This window comes from Theropithecus gelada, chromosome 6, assembly GCF_003255815.1.
Source record: "Theropithecus gelada isolate Dixy chromosome 6, Tgel_1.0, whole genome shotgun sequence".
Taxonomy (NCBI): Eukaryota; Metazoa; Chordata; class Mammalia; order Primates; family Cercopithecidae; genus Theropithecus; species Theropithecus gelada.
The window spans coordinates 169,326,160-169,348,136 of record NC_037673.1 but is presented as its reverse complement, the minus strand read 5'-3'; the positions used below and the strand labels follow the sequence as shown (position 1 = coordinate 169,348,136).

Here is a 21,977-nt window from a genome sequence, read left to right as displayed (position 1 = left end):
GTGGAGCCAAATCTCAAAACCAAGTGTTTGAGCCAAGGGTCAAAGTCCATGTTCTTTCCATTTTCCCTTCAGCCTCCACACTGCCCCTCCCAAGTCCTCTGGGGCTATAAATAGTGGGGGAGGCTGGGATTTCAAGCTTGAGGTCAGCCAGGCCTGTAGCACAAAAGACACAGCACCTCTAGGGCTGGCCTAGCCTGGGCCCTCTCCCTCCGGCCTGGACAGAACTCGGGCTCACAGTCTCAGCTTCTCACTAGCTTCTCCCTCCTTGGTTATACTTAGCTCTGGACATCAGAGAGAAAGGCATGTGCCAGCCCGAATCACTGCACACCCCCAGGCCTGGCCAGGCTGCTGTGGTAGAGAAAGGCATCTCTCAACCTTTTCAGATGTTGGTATGAGCCACTTCCAACAAGGGCTGTTTTCTGTTCTGTTTCTGTTTTTTGTTGTTGTTGTTGTTGTTGTTGTTTTAATACAGACAGGGTCTTGCTATGTTGCCCAGCTGGTCTTGAACTCCTAGGCTCAAGTGATCATCCTGCCTCAGCCTCCCAAAATGCTGGGATTAGAGGTATCACTCACCACACCTGGTTGAACAGGGGCTGTTGGACCCTCCTTCCTGATAGTCTGGAAGATTTTATTTCTGTGCCTCCTTCTGTTCCTCCTTGAGGGAGGAACCACGTCTGGTTTACCAATGTATTTGTAATGTTCAGCAGTGTCTGTAACACCCTGTGTGTGGCAGTTATTTAATAGTTCCTTGTTGTTGGGCGGCGACAGAAAGAAAATAATAATGATAATTCTTTGTTGAATGAATGAATAAATAATCTAAGTTCATGTCCTAGAAATCCAGGCATCAAGAAAAGAGGGCCGGGCTTGGTGGCTCACACCTGTAATCCCAGCACTTTGGGAGGCCAAGACGGGTGGATCACCTGAGGTCAGGTGTTTGAGATCAGCCTGGCCAACACGGAGAAACCCTATCTCTACTATAAAAATACAAAAATTAGCAGGGTGTTGTGGTGCATGCCTGTAATCCCAGCTACTTGGGGGGCTGAGGCAAGAGAATCTCTTGAACCCAGGAGGCAGAGACTGCAGTGACCCAGGATTGCACCATTGCACTCCTGCCTGGGCAACAGAGTAAGTCTCCATCTCAAAAAAAAAAGAAAAAAGAGGAACACACATTCCCAGAGGGCTATCTTACAAAATCCAATACATTTTATTCTATTAAATAAAATCAAGTTTATTCAAGGAATGACCAGGAGTTTTCATCACCTTTCTTCCTACCTCTTCTCTCTTCACTCCACCAGATCTGGCATTTAAGGGCACGGTGGGAGAGGGAGACAGGAGAGGCATTGAGTCCTGGAGGCTGGACTTTAAGTGCCCCACAGAGTGGCCGCGGCCTCCCATAGTGCACGATGAGGGAAGGAGGCAGTTCCTATGTCCCCAGGGCGGCATCCCAATGACAGGTCTGCCTCCCATGGTTCTGTTCACCCTTTACAAGCCAGCCACTTGCAGAAAAGTGGGGCACTATGTTCCATCTAACCTGCAGGCAAGTGGCACAAATGGAGGGGTGTGTGGCTCAGCTTGGCAGCCTAGAGCTCAGGAACCAGGATCCTGAAACAGGAGCTGAAAGGGCCAGAACTGGCACCTTTGGGATCTCACAAAAACGGAAAGAGCCGCTTTTTCACGATATAGAGGACCGTAGCAAGAAACAGAGCCAGCGCAAGGAAGATGAGAAGCTTGTCCGTCAGCTCCCGGCGATTGTATTTTGTGATAAGCTTCCGGCCCAGCTGGATGGTCCCTGACATGGACTTAAATTCTTCATTTGCATCCAGGATCGTTCGTGAAGAAGTGACTGAAACAAGAGAGGAAGGAGGCCCAACTCAGAGAGACTGCAGCTCAAGATCCAAAGACCTCACCCTGCTGGCTGGGACGCTGACAAAAACCAGCATTCTCGAGCGAGTTCCTCTGAGCTGGAATCAAAGCATGTGGAGACTAGCCAAGGAGCGGACAAGGAAAGGCTCCTCCCCAGGTCCCATCAGCTCGAGCGAGTGAGGCGGTTTGTTTGGGAGTCCTCGAACATGAATGTCACCAGGGAGAAGGGCAGAAGAGGCTTGCTCCTCCAGCCACCTCCTCAGCTCTCTGAAGCAGATGGACGCTGTTCAGGGGAACCACGAGCCACAAAACCAACCCGAGGCTCTTGGGCGGGCACTGTGAGGTCTGTGTTGGGGCAGCAGCCGAACGCACCAGAACCTTCCACCTGTGAGGTGTGGCCTCTAGGACATCTGCTGGCCAGACTGGCTCTTTGCAGGATCTCAAAAGGGCAAAGGTGTGCCAGGCTCTGCCTTAAGCCCTCACACATACCAGTCCCTCAGTCCAGGGACACTGGCTGTAGGTTTAAGAAGGTGACACCTAAGAAGAGGCCAACATTCCTTAAGGGATCATTGTGCCCAGAGTCAGATGTATTTCTGAATATGGGTATCTGGGCATGACGCTGAGGGTAGAAGGTGTACCTGGCGAGATTCTCTCACAAAACAGAGTGAGGCATCATCAGAACAGCCACTGAATAGAATACGTTGAGTGAAAAGGGAAAGTGTAAAGGAACACTGTGAAATGTTTCCATTTAGGTAAGAAACAGGGAGATAAAATAGTATTTCATTTGCTTAAGTTACAAAAGCTTGGAGGATCACAAGATATTTTTTTAAAAAGACACTGGTAACAGTGGTTGCCTATGGGAAGTGGACCAGAGGGCTGGCAGGTAGGGGTCAGCTGGAGGTCAGAACAGAGAGTGATCTTTTCTGTGCCCCTTTTGTACTGCCCAGAGCTGTGCTGGCCAATATGGCAGCCCCTAGACATGCAAGGCTGCTGTGCATATAAAAACGTGGCTAATCCAAATGGAGATGTCAGTGAGTGTCAAATCCACAAAATGTTTGTTTGTTTGTTTGTTTTTGAGATGCAGTCTCACTCTGTCATCCAGGCTGGAGTGTAGTGGCATGATCTTGGTTCATCACAACCTCCACCTCCCGGGTTCAAATGATTCTCCTGCCTCAGCCTCCCGAGTAGCTAGGATTACAGGCATGCACCACACGCCCAGCTAATTTTCTTCCTGTATTTTTAGTAGAGACGGGGTTTCACCATGTTGGCCAGGCTGGTCTCGAACTCCTGACCTCAGGTGATCCACCCGCCTCAGCCTCCCAAAGTGCTGTGATTACAGGTGTGAGCCACTGTGCCTTGCCAAAATCCACACAATGTTTCAAAGACTTAATATGAGAAAAAGGGCCAGGTGCAGTGGCTCATGCCTGTAATCCCAGCACTTTGGGAGACTGAGGCAGGCAGATCACGAGGGCAGGAGATCAAGACCATCCTGGCTAACATGGTGAAACCCCGTCTCTACTAAAAATACAAAAAATTAGCTGGGCGTGGTGGCAGGTGCCTGTAGTCCCAGCTACTCGGGAGGCTGAGGCAGGAGAATGGCGTGAACCTGGGAGGCGGAGCTTGCAGTGAGCCGAGATGGCGCCACTGCACTCCAGCCTGGGTGGCAGAGCGAGACTCTGTCTCAAAAAAAAAAAAAAAGAGAAAAAGGAATGTAAAATATCTCAATAATTTTTAATATTAGTTGTATGTTGAAATTACAATATTTTACATAATGGATTAAATAAACTATCCTATTAAAATTAATTTCTTATGTTTCTTTTTACTTTTTAAAATGTGCCTACTAGAAAATTTAAAGTTCCATATGTGGCTCCTGTTATGTTTCTGCTGGCAGTCCTGGGCTCGAGTTTTTATCCTTCTCTATGTTGTATGTGTTACCTTTTCACAAAATTAAAAGCTAATAAGTAAATAAGATAAATTATCAGAGGAAACACAGCAGCGTTTTGAAAATGACAGATAAAAGGAGAAAAACAAACACAGAACAGGAATCCTTCTCTGCCCACTTTCTCCACGCCTGCCTGCTGAGATTTCAAAACCCTGAGATCTCGCTAAGTAAAAACCTAATAGGCCTTTCTTTTTAAACTTTATTATTACGGAGAATTTCGAACCATCACAAAGCAGACAGCATGATATCATGAAATGTCATGTGTCCACCACCCATAACTAAGGACCACCAACCGCTGAAATCCTGTCCCCCTCTCCCACAACTCCCAACTCCTGCAATTGTACAGCAAATTCCAGACACCATATTCCTAATAAGCTTTTGGTTTCAAAATTATGGTCCTAGCAGGCTTTTAAATCAAGCTGAATTTGTGAGGCATAAGGAAGGGGTTAAGAACTATATTCTTCTCTTTTCTTCAATAGCTATCGCTTCTACGAAATGGGCCCCGAGAACACAGGGACCCTCTCAACACCCCAGAAGCCACCAGCATTTGTGTCTCCTTCCCACTCTTAGCAGGGGGTATCCTGTCACCACACCACAGCATAAAAGCCCTGGACTCGGCTGGGCGCAGTGACTCACGCCTGTAATCCCAGCACTTTGGGAGGCCCAGGCGGGCGGATCACGAGGTCAGGAGATAGAGACCGTCCTGGCTAACTCGGTGAAACCCGTCTCTACTAAAAATACAAAAAATTAGCCAGGCGTGGTGGCGGCGCCTGTGGTCCCAGCTACTCAGGAGGCTGAGGCAGGAGAATGGCGTGAACCCAGGGGGCGGAGCTTGCAGTGAGCCGAGATGGCGCCACTGCACTCCAGCCTGGGCGACAGAGCGAGACTCCGTCTCAAAAAAAAAAAAAAAAGCTCTGGACTCAGAGGCCAAGTTGTCTCCCTGCTCCCTCTCTCTCCAAGCACACACTGAGAGGAAGCCCCTGGCTGGTTCCGAGCCCAAATGTTCAGGTAAGTTGCAAACCCAAGGAGTGACCTTGGGGTCACCTGCTTGCTTTCCTTTTGCTTCTGCCTATTTGGCACACTGAAAAAAAAAAGTGGTTCAAAATCATAATTTCTAGGGGTGATCACGGTATTGTAGTTACGGGGTTGTTTCTGCATTTTCCCCAAAGAGTCCCTTATCTTTTAGAGAGCTGTACTGAGATATTTATGGACGATGTCTGGGATTTCCTTCAAAATAATCCAGATGGGGGACGGGCTGAGGGTAGAACTGAAATGAGACTGGCTACGGTAATGGGCTCAGGGCTCAGGGGATTCAGGATACCATGCTTTCTACTTTTGTCCATGTGTGCAATTTTCCAAAAGTGTTTCAAGGAGTAAACACCCTTTTTCTGTTGTCTTATACCGAAGGACCCTGGAGAGGGCTGATGTCCTTCTGCGTCACAGAGGAGACACTCTGGGAAAACTATTGGAGGAAACCAGATGGCCTCAAGCAGTCTCTCCTGCAGCCTGTGATTCACATCTTTTAAAAGGAACTCATAGGAAAAATAACGTTGGGGAGTATAATTGTAAACTGAGGTCCTAGCAGTCCTACCAGCAGCCGATTCACCAAACATCTCTTGAAGCAACGATTCCCAAACTTGCCAGGCCATATGGGTCCCCAGAGCCCTCACTGAAAATCAGGCTCCCAGGCCCCTTACCCAGCCCTGCCAACACCCTCTCTAGGAGAGGGGCTGGGGACCTCTGCTTTTCACATGGGCCCCTGCAAATGCTCCCCCTGAGGAAACATTGATGGGGGTGTAGGGTCTTCTAGTAAATAGAAATATGGGCCGGGCGCAGTATCTCATGCCTGTAATCCCAGCACTTTGGGAGGCTGAGGCGGGCAGATTACCTGAGGTCGGGAGTTCGAGACCAGCCTGACCAACATGGAGAAACCCTGTCTCTACTAAAAATACAGAATTAGCCAGGCGTGGTGGCGCATGCCTGTAATCCTAGCTACTCGGGAGGCTGAGGCAGGAGAATCGCTTGAACTCCAGCCTGGGCAACAAGAGAGAAACTCCATCTCAAAAAAAAAAGAGAGAAATACGAGCAGCACATCCCACTCTGGATAAGACCACGGTGTCAAGTCATCTCATGAGGGAGAAGCCACCCAAGTCAGTGAACTTTGTGTGGGCTGTGGTGGAGGAGCCCAGAGTGGAGGTGCTGGGACAAGGGCCCTAGAGCAGTGTCTCTGGGAGAAGCTTCCTGCTCCAGGCCCGGCTTTACCTAGAGACTGCATGGCCTCCTCGCTCTGCTGGACCTGCTGGGCCATCATCCTACTGATCCCCATGAGACTCTCAGTGATGGTACTGGATGTCTGGGCCAGGCTCTCTTTGGTGGTTTTCCTAAAAGTTCAGAGGAAGAGAAAGGGGAGGAATGTCAACAAAAGCCTCCCTGCAAGAAGGCCCCATATCCAAATGAGATCTCATGTTTTACCTATCCAATTAGTATATATATTTTAAATGATCACATTCAATGCTGGAAAGGGTATGCTGAGACCCATGCCCCTGTGGACTGCTAGTAGGAACATAAACCAGTGCTGCCTTCTGTAAAGCAATTTGCCAATTTAGGAGCCTTGGTAATGTTCATTCCTTTGACTCAATCATCTCATCCCTGGAAATCCCTCCAAAGGAGACATCCAAAATGCAGATAAAGCTTTATGTTCTAAGACGTACCCTGGTGTATTACTTACACTCCTGAAACATTAGAAATGCAAACACACATAGGGGATTGTATTAACATACAATCTACATACTATGTACTGTCAGAATTAGGCTTTAAAAGTTTTTTTTAAAATGAGCAACTCTTGTGCTGAAACAGCAGAATATGAATTTTTTTGTATGGTACAATTTTGACTTTGTAAGAAATGTAGAAGAAGTAAAAATGAGGGTGGGAATATACCAAAATGTTCATGAGTAATAAGATTCGATATTTTCGGCTGGGCACGGTGGCTCACGCCTGTAATCCTAGCACTTTGGGAGGCTGAGGTGGGTGGATCACCTGAGGTCAGGAGTTCAAGACCAGCCAGGCCAACATGGTGAAACCTCGTCTCTACTAAAAATACAAAAAATTAGCTGGGTGCAGTCGCGCGCAACTGTAATCCCAGCTACTCGGGAGGCTGAGGCAGGAGAATAGCTTGAACCCGGGAGGCAGAGGTTGCAGTGAGCCAAGATGGCGCCACTGCACTCCAGCCTGGGCTATAAGAGTGAGACTTCGTCTCAGGAAAAAAAAAAAAAAAAAATTGATATTTTAATTTTGTAATTCATACTTTACCAATTTACTACAAAAAAGTATGCATTTCTTTCAAACTTAAAAAAAATTACTTATATAATCAAATTAAACACCAAGCTGAAAACAAGAGGGGGTTTCCTACAGTGGGTTGTACACCTTGCCAATTGTTATCTATTATTATCAGAGCCCAGAAAAATAAAAGAATAGGTACCTTTGCCTTAAGAGATCTCCTCCCTGAAGAAGTTCTGCTTTCTCTAGATTGTCGATTGCAATTTTGCAGGTGAGATTAGCTTTCCTCCATGAGGTCTGATTGCTGGAATTGGAAGGTTCATGTGTGAGTGTGTCCACTCCACCAGGCCATAAGTCAGTTCAATTCACAGCACTTCCCACCAACAAAGGCCACCAGGGGGAAGGCCACCATGGGGGAAGGCCACCAGGCACGGCCTTCAGAGCCCATCCCAACTCCTGCCACTTCCTCCCCCTGGTCCCCCAGCAACTGTTCTTGCTCAGGTCCTGATACCCCTTGACCAGACCCTGAAGACCATCACGGGGAGGTTCTGTAGCTGTCCCTCTACCCCTGTCAGCCCAAGGGGCTGTGAACATGGCACTCCTCTGTGCACAGCTCCACAATGGCTGGACTCAGGGAGACATCCAAACTTCCCATCTGGGCACACAGGCTCTTCTTCTGTCCTGTTGCCTCTAAGGCTGTACTGCTATGGCCTGTGTATTAGTTGGTGCCATCCCTTGAGAACCATGACTTACTCATCTCCAGTATCTTGAACAACCATTTCTGGCCCTTCAGCTGCTGAGTTAATATAGTCTGTAGGAAATGAAAAATGGTGGCCAGGCACAGTGGTTCACGCCTGTAATCACAGCACTTTGGGAGGCCAAGGTAGGTGGATTGCTTGAGCCCAGGAGTTCGAGACCAGCCTGGGCAACATGGAGAAATCCCATCTCTACCAAAAATACAAAAAATTAGCCAGGCATGGTGGTGGTGCATGCCTGTAGTCCCAGTTACCCAGGAGGCAGAGGAGGGAAGATCACCTGAGCCTGGGAAGTGGAGGTTGCAGTGAGCCATGATGGTACCACTATACTCTAGCCTGGGTGAGAGAGTAAGACCTTGTCTCAAGAAAAAAAAAAAACCAAAAACACAAGAAGCCAATCTTTCAAAATATTTCTTCAAGGTTTGTTGTTCTTTCCGTACTACAGACCAATCATACTACAGACAGAAACATGATGGATTAGCAGAGCCCTGACTGACACAGCTGATCTACATTCGTCACTTGCGCTAACTTGTGGGTGATAATGGAAAGTTGGTGAACAGCTTCCTGGAGTTAGAAATATGACAGTTGACTGGGCGCAGTGGCTGACGCCTGTAATCCCACTTTGAGAGGCCAAGGCGGGTGGCTCACTTGAGGTCAGGAGTTCAAGACCAGCCTGGCCAACATGGTAAAACCCTGTCTCTACTAAAAATACAAAAATTAGCTGGACATGATGGCAAGTGCCTATAATCCCAGTTACTTGGGAGGCTGAGGCAGGAGAACCACTTGAACCTGGGAGGCAGAGGTTGCAGTGAGCCAAGATCGTGCCACTGTACTCTAACCTGGGCAATGACAGTGAGACTCCATCTCAAAAAAAAAAAAAAAAAGAAATGTGACAGTTGTTGATAGACTATGAAAAAGCTAACTGAGTCTAAGAATCAAACTCATACTTCAGAACTCTTATGTAGCCAGCTCAAACCAATCGTGCTAATCTCTGGAAATACTCAAAACTCAAAACACAGAGTACATGAACTGACAGGGTGGTTTTCTAATAGCACCTCTATGCTGAAGGTCTTAATGAGCACCTCTTCCGCCATTTCACACCTGCCACTTTAAAGAATCCATTACATCTGAAACGGTTTGCAAGGGGGTTCTGCAGGGCCCTGGGATCCAGAGATGAATGAGGGGTCTGTACCTCTCCTCTACCACCGCACATTCATTTGGGAAAAAGACAAGCAAACAGATACTCACTGTATGATGTGACAAGCATGATGACCCAAGCAAGCACAACTACTGTTTCAACTGCCAAAGTTTTTTGTTTTTTTTTCTTGGTTTTTTTTTTTTTTTTTTTTTTGAGACAGGGTCAGCCGGGCACGGTGGCTCACACCTGTAATCCCAGCACTTTGGGAGGCCGAGGCGGGCGGATCACAAGGTCAGGAGATCAAGACCATGCTGGCTAACACGGTGAAACCCCGTCTCTACTAAAAATACAAAAAAAAATAGCCGGGTGTGGTGGTGGGCCCCTGTAGTCCCAGGTACTCACGAGGCTGAGGCAGGAGAATGGTGTGAACCCGGGAGGCGGAGCTTGCAGTGAGCTGAGACTGCGCCACTGCACTCCGACCTGGGCGACAGAGCAAGACTCTGTCTCAAAAAAAAAAAGAAAAGAGACAGGGTCTCGTTCTATCTCCTAGGGCTAGAGTGCAGCAGAATGATCACGGCTCACTGTAGCCTTGACCTCCCAAGCCCATTGCCCTCCTGCCTTGGCCTCCCAAGTAGTTGAGACTATAGGCACACATCACCATGCCCCCAGCTAATTTTTTTTTTTTAATAGATGGGGTCTTGCTTTGTTGCCCAGGATGGTCTTAAACTCATGGGCTCAAGCAGTCCTCCTGCCTCGGCCCCCAAAGTGCTGGGATTATAGGTGTGAGCTACTGCACCCAGCCCCAAAGTACAGATTGACAGCTTTCTCTGTTCTGGCCTGTAATGCCACATCGTGGATGGCCATTCTCAGCTTTAAAACCCATGCTAAGCTGAGCGTGTCTGGCATAACTTACTATACTTAATACAAGGGCTCCTCTGTACTCAGTGTTTATAATCTGAGTAGGCTTGGTGGCTCAGGAAAGCAAAAGCCATCATAACATAAAGTAATCGCAAAACAGCCAAGCCCTGGATCACTGCCCACCACTCATACAGCCCTCCCTCTGCGTACACTGGCCTCCCCGTGCCTGTGTTTTTGCCAATCGGTGTCCTCCTGACAGCTGACTGTTACATACACAGCTGCTTTCAGGGAAGATGATGCTGGCAAATTGCTCAAATCAGACGCAAAGCCACAAATACAGATCTGGCAGAGGCAGACCAGTGAACAAGAGACAAAGAGAAAACCCATACGAATGACGACTTAGCAGGGGTTTCAAAAGAGAATGATCTAGCCAGGCACAGTGGAGTGTGCCTGTAGTTCCGACTACTTGGGAAGCTGAGGTGAGAGGATCGCTTGAGCCTAGGAGTTCGAGGCTGCAGTCAGCTACGACTGCACTCCAGACTGCGCAACAGAGCGGGACCTCATTTCTAAAATTTAATTTTTTAAAAATAAATTTTTTTTTTAAGATGGTGCCTCACTCTGTCACCCAGGCTGGAGTGAAGCAATCTCAGCTCACTGCAACCTCTGCCTCCTGAGTTCAAGCGATTCTCCTGCCTCAGCCTCCTGAGTAGCTGGGATTACAGGTGCCCACCACCACGTCTAGCTAATTTTTGTATTTTTAATAGAGACAGCGTTTCACCATGTTGGTCAAGCTGGTCTTGAACTCCTGACCTCGTGATCTGCCCACCTCTGCCTCCCAAAGTGCTGGGATTCCAGGCATGAGCCACCACACCCGGCCAAAAATGAATTTTTAAAAAAGAGAGAGAATGATTTGAATACCTCAAAGATAATTGGAAAAACCCTCTTTATGATTGCTACAAAAGTCAAATGTGAAGGGAAAGACATTGTTTCATGTTGTCTGACAATTTCATCAGAAAAGTTAAACCTCTCCCAATTCAATAACAAGAAATGGCATATAGCTATAATTATATAATCAAGGATTAGCACACACCTGCAATTACAACCTCAATGTTGGTTTTATCTTTTGATCTCAATTTTGTTTAATTTACGGTTTTTGTTGCTTTTTTTTTTTTTTTTTAGATAGCATCCCACTCAAAACCTTCTAAATTGTGGTCCACCTTAAGCAGGTTTTCTTTCTGTAGATTTTTTTCTGATACCAATTATCCTTAGATAAAAAAAATGACCCTGTATTACAAAAGCAATCATACTTTTTGGTTACAAATACACAATACAGTATAATGTTAAATACGCTTTTGTAAACGATGCACAGCTCCACCTGCTCAGATAGGCCCTATTTATCCCTTCCCCACTCGCCCCCACTTGAGAATTACTGACTGGGAGAGAACATTCCACCCGTGTGCAATTGACGCAATCAGCCGGGTGCGGTGGCTCACACCTGTAATCCCAGCACTTCGGGAGGCTGAGGTGGGTGAATCACATGAAGCCAGTGTTAGAGACCAGCCTGGCCAACATAGCGAAACTCTGTCTCTACTAAAAATACAAAAATTAGCCAGGGGTGATGGCGGGTGCCTGGAATCCCAGCTACTCAGGAGGCTGAGGCAGAAGACTTGCTTGAACTCGGGAGGCACAGGGCGGAGTGAGCCAAGACCAGACCACTGCACTCCAGCCTGGGCCATGGAGCGCGACACTGTCCCTCAAAAAAAAAACACCAGGCCGGGGGCGGTGGCTCAAGCCTGTAATACCAGCACTTTGGGAGGCCGAGACGGGTGGATCACGAGGTCAGGAGATGGAAACCATCCTGGCTAACACGGTGAAACCCCGTCTCTACTAAAAAATACAAAAAACTAGCCGGGCGCGGTGGCGGGCGCCTGTAGTCCCAGCTACTCGGGAGGCTGAGGCAGGAGAATGGCGTAAACCCGGGAGGCGGAGCTTGCAGTGAGCTGAGATCCGGCCACTGCACTCCAGCCTGGGCCATGGAGCGCGACACTGTCCCTCAAAAAAAAAACACCAGTAAGTCAGGCAAATACACGTGCAAGGCTCCCAGGGAAGAAGGGGGCCAGCAGAGGCCGCTGGCGGGGGGCCCTGCCTACCTGAGCATCTGCTTTCTGTGATTCTCCACTTCCTGGAGTACAAGTTGTTTCTCTGACTCTTTGTCTTGCTCTTTAGCCAGCTGCTCCAGGTCCTTTGAGGAAAAGTAACTCCATGTTAAAATGACTTCAAAAGTCAACATGAAAACAGAAGAACATTTCTATTTCTGCCAAGGGCGTACAATAGCACTTGAAGCACCCTTTTAAAACAGAACACCTCAGAATGCTAGGTAACATATGACACACATCCTTTTAAATCCATAGCTAAGTCTGCAAGCAAGTAAGGAAAACCCCTATGGCCCAAAAGTGAGAAGGGAACAACAGCTGGAACGGTCAGCCTGGGAGTATGTGCGGCCACCCTAGCGTCAGAGCTGCTGCTCCTGTCACCAAGGGCAGGCCCGAAACGAAAAGAAAAACAATGACGAAATACAAGCACACTGATCCCACACTTAGATGTCATTAAAATATCAAACTGCTGTTCATTTCCAGATACTCGCAATTTCTGTGCCTATTTCATTAAAGACGAGTAATAGGCAGTTTGAGCACTTGAAGGTTTGAAAGCTCATGTAGGGACAGAAAAATGAAGCCTTGGGCCATCTGAGGCTGAGGTTGGGAAGATGAACCGAGATCACCACAAATCCAAAACCCATGAAAGGTTATAGACACAGGAAAATAGTCTAGAAAAATGTGCATCTACCAGCACAGAGTGAAAACATGGATGCCTGCCCTTTTTTTGCTATGACTTCCAAATAGAGGGGTTAAAAAAAAATCTCCCCTGAGAATTTATAACCAACCAGGGAGCTGCTCCTCCCACTGATCTAGGGTTCAATTTATCTTCCCTGAGTGGTTCATGAAACTCCATGAAGAGAAATTAACATAAAAAGTGTTCTCGGTTGGGCATGGTGGCTCATGCCTGTAATCCCAGCAATTTGGGAGGCTAAGGTGGGCAGATCATGAGGCCAGGAGATCGAGACCATCCTGGCTAACACGGTGGAATCCCATCTCAACCAAAAAAAACAAAAAACTAGCCGGGCGTGGTGGTGGGCACCTGTAGTCCCAGCTACTGGGGAGGCTGAGGCAGGAGAATGGCGTGAATCCCGGAGGCAGAGCTTGCAGTGAGCCGAGACTGCGCCACTGCACTCCAGCCTGGGCAACAGATAGAGACTCCGTCTCAAAAAAAAAAAAAAAAGTGTTCTCAGACTTGTGATCATCCCAGGAGACCTGGCGGGAAGCTAATGCAAAAACCTCTGTAGAGACTTGGCCTCGACCCAGCCGCACAAACTCCCTCAGATGAGGTCTGCTGAAGATGAGTACTCACAGTCCAAAATAACCAAATGCCGAGGAAATAAACTACCATAAGTGAGGGTCAGCAGACATACCCAGAAGTATTAAACTCCAAGAACTTCAGATAAGAGAACCATCAGAGGGACTATAATTAAAGATAGCATTACACCATTCACATTTTTTGGTTTACAAATTAAAACAGGTTCTAGCTTCAATCACGCTATTGATCTGAAATATCAATGTATTTGCTCAATTATACTAATTTACTTATTTACGTATCAATTTGCACATGCTGGTTTGGAACACGTTTGTGTATCCACCATTTCAATAGCTCATAGATGACTTTCAATTTATGCCCCCAAATATTGCTGAGGTAGAGAATAAAAGAAATAATCAACTGTGAATTGGAAAAGTTTAGCAAATGTCATCAATTATTTTCATAATTATTTGTTTAAAATCTGTATTTCCTATTAGAATGTAAATTATACAGGCCAGGTGTGGTGGCTCATGCCTATAACCCCAGCACTTTGGGAGGCGGAGGCGGGTGGATCAGGAGGTCAGGAGATTGAGACCATTCTAGCTAACACAGTGAAACCCCATCTCCACTAAAAATACAAAAAGAAATTAGCCAGGCGTGGTGGCAGGCGCCTATAGTCCCAGCTACTCGGGAGGCTAAGGCAGGAGAATGGCGTGAACCCGGGAGGCGGAGATTGCAGTGAGCCTAGATCATGCCACTGCACTCCAGCCTGGGCAACAGAACGAGACTCCATCTCAAAAAAAAAAAAAAAAAAAAAGAATGTAAATTTTATGAATAAGCAGAGCTGTATCTCGCATTATTCACTACATATATTCCTTGTGCCCAGCACATACGGGGCACTGAGTCATTGAATGGAAGAACGAATGCATGGGAAAAAGGGAGAGATTAAAAAGGGGGAGAAATGTACAATTTACTCATGAAAGATTGCCTGGAAGTTCTGTCAAAGAGAACCAGTGATAGTTCGGGAGAAAGGAATGGCGGGGTCGAGTAGTTCTCAAATTCCAGTTTGAGAGCTATATGTACAAAGACAAACACACAGATACTTACACACAGTCAATGCCCAAGATTTACCATGTGCCAAACACACGATTTTGAGGATATGAGGCCAGTTCTCTAGTATCACACAATCTTGTTTGAAACACACAAAAAAGACATTCAAATAAAAGCTAAAAATGGCAAACAAACAGGAATCTTGTATTTATTTCCAGGTATAAAAAGAGTATGTAAATACTTAAGAAATGCAGATTGAAACTGGGATGGGGTTATTCATTTACCAGCCATGTGCTTATTAGGTCCCTACTAGGTGCCATCATAAATATGTAAATGTAAACGTATTCCTGAGGTCATTTTAATTAGTGAAGGAAATAAACACTGGGTGAGCACCCAGATATTTAAAAAGAACATAAAAATACTCATACTGAAGGTAACAGGTATAGTTGGAGAGTTGAAGTCATGCTGAGTTGAAGAAAAGTCTATCAAGGAATAAGTTAGCTTAAAAAAAAAGTGGAAGCAGTTCAAATGAATGCCCTTTGATAGAGAACTGGCTTAAAAAAAAAAAAAAAAAAAAATGACAGCTATTTAGAAAAGAATGAGAGGCCAAGAACGGTGACTCACGCCTGTAATCCCAGCACTTTGGGAGGCCACGGTGGGCAATTGCTCAAGTCCAGGAGTCCAAGTCCAGCCTGAGCAACATGGCAAAACCCTATCTCTATAAAAAATACACAAATTAGCTGGCGGAGGGAGGTGGCGCGCGACTGCAGTCCCAGCTATTTGGGGGACTGAGGCAGGAAGAAAATCGCTTGAGCCTGGAAAGTCAAGGCTGTGGTGAGCTGAGATTGTACCACTGCACTCTGGACTGGGTGACAGCCCAAGACCCTGTCTCAAAAAAAAAAGAAAACGAAAAAGAAAAATGAGGACAGTCTCTAATTACTGAAATGGAAAGATTTCCAATATACGTATAATAAAATTATACTTAATGGCCAGGCGCGGTGGCTCACGCCTGTAATCCCAGCACTTTGGGAGGCTGAGGCAGGCGGATCACAAGGTCAGGAGATTGAGACCAGCCTGGCTAACACAGTGAAACCCCGTCTCTACTAAAAATCTGAAAAATTAGCCAGGCGTGGTGGCATGCACCTGTAATCCCGGTTACTCAGGAGGCTGAGGCAGCAGAATGGCATGAATCCGGGAGGCGGAGCTTGCAGTGACCCGAGATCGCGCCACTGCACTCTAGCCTGGGCGACAGAGTGAGACTCCATCTCAAAAAAAAAAAAAAAAAAGAAAAGAAAAGAAATTTAAAAAAAGAAATTTGTCTTCTTAAATATTTGGGTAGAGAAACTTGAGTGATATATAAGTAACAAAAGTGACTACCTGTTTGGAAGAGGGGAACAGAAAACAAAACTGGGGCATAACTGAGACTTTTCACTGAATGTTGATATATACAAATACAGACACATATATAAAACATGTAAAAGGAACATCCTTTCAAAAATAAAAAATTAAGATGATTAAATCAGTACTGAAGATGGAGGCAGGAAGAGGTCAGCTAGGTATGGTGACTTTGCTGAAATTCTATAATTAACTCCAATAGCAAACATTGCACATTTTCAAAATTGCTCTTGAAAATCTCTTAGGTAGGCAAAACACAAGACACAGACATCCTGTTTCTCAGAGGTCCAATTGGCCAGCTTTTCTACCAGCTTTAGAACAGACTGTCTACCTCTGTTAAACAAAAACAGAGTTGCTGGTGGGCTTTGGGGGCCATGTTATATGAAAAGCACAATTTTTTTTTTTTTTTTTTTTGAGACAGGGTCTTGCTCTGTCACCGAGGCTGGAGTGCAGTGGCACAATCTCGGCTCAGTGCAACCTCCAGCTCCCAGGTTCAAGCAATTCTCATGCCTCAGCCACCCAAACAACTGGGATTACAGGCACGGGTCACCATGCCCAGCTAATTTTTGTATTTTTAGCAGATACGGAGGTTCACCATGTTGACTAGGTTGGTCTTGAACTCCTGGCCTCAAGTGATCCACTTGCCTTGGTCTCCCAAAGTGCTGGGATTACAGGAGTGAGCCACTGTGCTGGCCAAAAAAGCACAAGTCTTTAGACCTGATATAGTCTGAATATTTGTCCCTGCCCAAATCTCATGCTGAATGGTAATCCCCAGTGTTGGAGGTAGGGCCTGGTGGGAGGTGTCTGGATCATGGGGATGGATCCCTCATGAATGGCATAAGCCATCCTCTTAATGATAAGTGAGCTCTCACTCAATCTCTCTCTCTCTTGCTCCTGCTTTTGTCATGTGACATGCCTGCTCCCTCTTTGCCTTCTGCCATGACTGGAAGCTTCTTGAAGCCTCCCCAGAAGCAGATGCTGCTATGCTTCCCATACAGCCCACAGAACCATAAGCCAGCTTAACTCATTTTTTAAAATAAATTACCAGCCTCAGGTATTTCTTTATAGCAACGCAAGAAAGGCCCAATACAAAACCCCAATACCACAAGACCAGGTGCCACAAGACCTATCCAGGGATGGTGATATGGTTTGGCTGTGTCCCCACCCAAATCTCATCTTGAATTGTAACTCTCACAATTCCCACATGTCATGGGAGGAACCTGGTGCGAGGTGACTGACTTATAGACGTGGGTCTTTCCTGCACTATTCTCATGATAGTGAATGAGTCTCATGAGATCTGATGGTTTTAAAAACAGGAGTTTCCCTGCACAAGCTCTCTCTTTGCCTGCCACCATCCATGTAAGACGTGACTTGCTCCTCTTTGCCTTCTGCCATGATCGTGAGGCCTCCCGAGCCATGTCAGAAGTCCACTAAACTTCTTTTTCTTCCCAGTCTCAGGTATGTCTTTATCAGCAGCATGAAAACAGACTAATACAGATGGGCAGATCCATGATACCCACCTCACCCTCACTGAAGGCACAGCAGTGGAAACATCTCCACTATTCAAACTGCTACTTCTAAGAGACCTCCAGAAGTCTAGAGGAGCAAGCATGTTTCCACACTCAAGAGTACCTCCTGACTCTCCTGGATCCCATTAGGGCAGAATAAGTGCTAGTTCTCTGCCAACCCAACATTAGGTCCTGTGGCTGTGGTGAGAACAATCCCAGGAGAAAACTCAGGAAACTCAGGGATAAAAATGGAGAACCTAAGACCTCAGACTGAAATTACTAGAAAACCCTCAGGAAATAAAGAAGGAAGAAGAAACCAAGAAACCAGAAAAACCATCAGAACAGTAATCAACCCTTGGAGTGACCAGGAGATCCAGAGTTTCTTAAAAGAATGCAATTATCTCAAATTTAAAGAACTGAGGAAGAAGAATCATGAACAATATAAAGCAACTGCCTAGTGTTTCAAGTAGAGGGGCATGAAGAGGAGCTGGCAGGAATGTCTCCAGATAATGACAAGTTTGCAGGACTTTTCCTGGACTACTCTTGAGGCCAACTAGAGGCCAAGGAGCCAACCCTGTTCCTGTCCTCATGGAGAGGGCCTACACAGGATTCCAGGATACAGATGGACAACATCTTTTTAGGTGTACAGACGCAGTCATCCTTCCAACTCCTGAGTTCCAGCTCTAGGCCTGTGCCATCCCTGTTTACTTTGAGGGGCTGCTGTGGGCCCCTCTACCTATGAGCTGCATGCAGGATCCTTGGATGCCCAGATGGGAGCCTTGAAACATGAGCCCTCCATAGTCAGCTCTATACCTGTTTCCTGGCTTTTTCTCAGCATCCCCTAGACCCACAAAACAGTGGTCTTTGTCGTCTGATTCTGATCTAGATCCTGAACTTGGAAACAATTAGAACCCAAATCCCAATTCTGTCTGAAGGCAACACAATAGTCTGGGCTTATGCCTGTAATCCCAGCACTTTCAGAGGCTGAGGCAGGAGGATTGCTTGAGCCCAGGAGCTTAAGACCAGCCCAAGCAACATAGTGAGACTCCATCTCTATTTTAAAAAAAAAAAAAAAAAAAAAATTGGTCTTTTTTTGAGACAGAGTCTTGCTCTGTCACCCAGGCTAGAGTGCAGTGGCATGATCTCAGCTCACTTCAACCTCTGCCTCCTGGGTTCAAGTGATTCTCCTGCCTCAGCCTCCCAAGTAGCTGGGATTACAGGCGTGTGCCACCATGCCCAGCTAATTTTTGCATTTTTAGTAGAGATGGGGTTTTGCCATGTTGGCCAGGCTGTTCTCAAACTACTGGCCTCATTTTCATTTTCAAAAATGAAAGCAACAGAATAACATGATCTCTACAGTGGTGCACAACCCTTTGCCCAGCCCAGTGTAATAAGAATAAAACAGGAAATAAATAAAACAAACAAACGAAACTGCTACTTGTCACCCTCTAGTGTTTTCTGAGACAGCACATATACCACAGTTGAATTCAGGCATATTGAATGTGTACATGATGTGACTGGTGACTACTGAAATAAGGAAGATGCTGAGCAAAGTAACAGCATTAAAAAAAAAAAAAAAACAAAAAAAACCCAGGAGTGTGATGGATTGAGGTAGTGAATGAATGAATAGGGTAGAAATAAGGTAGAGAAGAGAAAGTATTTGAAGTGGCCCCAGGGTTTCAAAAATTCCAAGGATAATGGTGTTCCTGCCATCCACTTGTTGACACAGCTGGCAGTGTTCTGCACGCAAAAGTTTCTCGTTTTTACCTGGACAGCAGGTTAGTACAGAGTCACCCTCACTGTCTTAAGTGTTTACTGCTCCCATCAGCTGGTGTTTGAAGAACCCAGACGGCTCTCAAGCAGAGGATACACCCAGGACTGAGCCCCCTTCGTTGATAGATACTCAGCATCTCAGTTCTGAGAATACCCACCTGTATTCTGTGACGCAACTGTTGAAATTTCTCTTTTACTTTAGTGTTCAGTTCAGTAAGAGCACTTAAGGGTCCTGAACAATCACGGATATCCTAGGAGACATTGAACAGATGAAAGGCCTTTCTTAAGGCAATGAAATGAAATGACAGCATCCATACAGTGAGAGAGTTGGTTTAGACCAACTAATATTAATGTACTGATACTGACTATAATTCATCCTGATCTTTGCTGTTTACCTCTGCAACACAAGCAAAAACATTATCATTGGCATTTTTCTCATTCCTATTTAGATTAATGTTGAATTAATATAAAAGCCTAGAAAGAAACACAACTGCTTTGACCTAATTTTTAGTGCCTAAATTTTAACAAAACATTACCTGGCCAGTATGAAAAAGCTTAAAACAGCTTATATGCCCAACAAGAATGGACATGCGAAAGTTATACTATAACTTTAGAACCTTAGATCCTTTCAACTTGTAAGATGAGGATGTTTAAAGATCTGGCCTCATATGATGAGATTAACTTTTTCAGTGTGATTTTACAAACCGTCAGTGATAAGTTAGAGTGTTTATATAAACATGTTTAAGGGCAGATTTAGAATCTGTTGCTGGACATTCAGAATTACTGGTGCCAGTTTTCAGAGCAGGCTCTGGAGACAGACCATGTGGATTCGAATCCTGGCTGTAGCAACTTATTAGCTGTGTAAAGTTACCTGGAAAGTTATTTAAATTCTCTGTGTCTCAGTTTCCTCATCACAACCCTACTTACCTCAGAGAACATCATAGATTATGTGTGTATGTAAAGCACTTAGCAGAGCTGCTGGAACACAGTAAGGGTGCAATACATCCAGCTATAATCAATCTTTCTCATCAGCAATCACAAGAACCCAAATGTTAGAAAGAGTACAGAAGGGTGCCTAAGCAATTTAGATTATGTGAAAATGTGATTTCATTTGTATGAAACCTAAGTTTATTTTTCTATAACTGGCCCAGAAGTTTTGTAATGTATACATCAGAGAAGTGAAGTTCGAGAAGTTGTAAATATCTGCATCAAATTTCACTTTTTCTCTGGTTATTAATTTAATCACACTTCTTTGCACCGTATTTGTTTATTCTGCATCTAATTTGGCTTATTCTGCATCTGGTTTATCTGGGGAGCCCTACTTTCCTGCACTTTTTGCCACCCCTCGTTACAAACTCTGAGTCTACATCTAATGTTTAGTGACTTTGTTGAAAATGATTTGCTTTAAAAACCAAGGTTTAGGCCGGGCGCAGTGGTTCACACCTGTAATCCCAGCACTTTGGGAGGCCGAGGCGGGCAAATCACGAAGTCAGGAGATCAAGACCATCCTGGCTAACACGGCGAAACCCCGTCTCTACTAAACAAAATACAAAAATGAGCTGGGCGTGGTGGCCGGCGCCTGTAGTCCCAGCTACTCGGGAGGCTGAGGCAGGAGAATGCCATGAAGCCGGGAGGCAGAGCTTGCAGTGAGTAGATCGCGCCACTGCGCTCCAGCCTGAGCGACAGAGCGAGACTCCGTCTCAAAAACAAACAAAAACGAAAAACAAAACAAAACAAAACAAAAAAACAAGGTTTAAAACTCTTGGTTTCTTTTTGCTAAACTCATGGAACCGTGTCTACATTCCTAATTCTTGTCTACGTCAACTCGTTTATTTTACCTCTACCCTTAAATGGCTTAAGGCGAAAACACCTCATTTCCTCTCTGTTCAAACGGGGTAACACTCTAAGGTGTTACTCCTAGGTTGACTTTCCCAGTCCAGGTCCCAGTTTTGCCATTGACCCAGGCCTGCCTTCTAACCTAGGCCTTGGCGCCGTACTCGATTTCCTCAAGCATATAAATCACAACTACGGTCCAGGTTACATTCGTTTCACCTGGTGCCTCCCGAGCCAGGTGCCCTTGGATGCCAGGGGAGCTGGCCAGCAGGGGGCGGGGCTAGCTGCCTACCGGGCGCTACCAGAGAATGGGGAAGCAGCGTCAGAGGGCGGGGCCAAGCAGGGTGGCAGGTAGGTTGTGAGGAGGTCAGGGGCGGGGCGACGACCAGGACTGCAAGTGGAAGTGGCAAAGCCGAGCCTCGAAGCAGTAGCTGGGTCAGGGGCGGAGAACAGTTGGGTGCTCTGGAGATGGGCGATCCGGCGGCACCCGGAAAAAGGATCAAGGCCAGCAGTCACGGGGACACAACCAAATGGGGACCAGGGCGGGTAGCCGGTCATGGGGCGGAGCCGGTGGCCTGGGAAACCAAGTGGGGAAAGTTCGGGAGTGACACTACCGAGCTCACAGACCAGCAGAGCTTGGGTTAGGGCTGCTGGAGCCTGGCAGGCGTCCCGGGATCAGTACCTGAATAAGCGCCTTCACCTCCAGGTCAAATTTGACAATCTCTTGGTTACAGATCCGGACGTGGACATCTTGGGGAGCCGCCATGTTGGGGACGCCGGTTACGGGCGGCGGCAGGGCCCAAGTTCAAACGCGTTTTCGCACCGCCTTCTCTCCCTCCCCGCCCAGTCTCGGGGCAGCGCCCCCTAGAGACCGGCGAAAATGGCAAGCTTGGGTCCCTGCCGCAGAGTTGGGACTTTCCCTGACACGTGTAGGGAAATCAGCCTCTCCTCTTGGTATGGCCTTAATACCATGGAGAGGAAGAGAAGAGGGAATATCAATAATGCTTCACAGTGGTCTCTTTCCATCTTCCTTCTGTCAGGCATTCTAATAACTATATATTTTTTGCATAGAAAAAAAAGACTGGAAGAAAAGTATCAATTGAGATGTCTCTGGAAAGTACAAGTGACAATTTTTTGTTTCTTCAAACTTTCTTATATTTTTAATATTTTCTACAGTG

General features: G+C 46.3%; 1 protein-coding gene across 2 annotated transcripts; it reads right to left on the bottom strand.

The window, feature by feature from the left end:
* Positions 1 to 1,181: 1,181 nt before the first annotated feature.
* On the bottom strand, positions 1,182 to 21,669 carry BNIP1 (BCL2 interacting protein 1). 2 transcript variants are annotated; one of them, XM_025387893.1, is made up of 6 exons: positions 21,482 to 21,669; positions 19,125 to 19,217; positions 11,983 to 12,074; positions 7,284 to 7,385; positions 6,068 to 6,186; positions 1,182 to 1,843 (listed from the first exon to the last, which is right to left on the bottom strand). In XM_025387893.1, exons 1-6 carry the CDS (start codon positions 21,563 to 21,565, stop codon positions 1,647 to 1,649), a joined length of 687 nt encoding a protein of 228 aa, XP_025243678.1. In that variant the 5' UTR covers positions 21,566 to 21,669; the 3' UTR covers positions 1,182 to 1,646. The 2 variants fall into 2 exon arrangements, with proteins under 2 accessions (XP_025243678.1, XP_025243679.1); XM_025387894.1 differs by lacking the exon at positions 7,284 to 7,385 and having other exon boundaries at positions 1,190 to 1,843.
* Between the last annotated feature and the right edge of the window lie 308 nt (positions 21,670 to 21,977).

What these genes read in the sequence shown, in the direction of transcription:
- BNIP1 (XM_025387893.1), bottom strand. Translation starts at nt 21,565, where the DNA reads ATGGCGGCTCCCCAAGATGTCCACGTCCGGATCTGTAACCAAGAGATT. An exon ending in GGAGATCTCTTAAGGCAAAG is followed by an intron (nt 6,187 to 7,283) that starts GTACCTATTCTT and finishes CTGAACTTTTAG; the next exon opens with GAAAACCACCAAAGAGAGCC. An exon ending in GGAGGCCATGCAGTCTCTAG is followed by an intron (nt 1,844 to 6,067) that starts GTAAAGCCGGGC and finishes CTCTTGTTTCAG; the next exon opens with TCACTTCTTCACGAACGATC.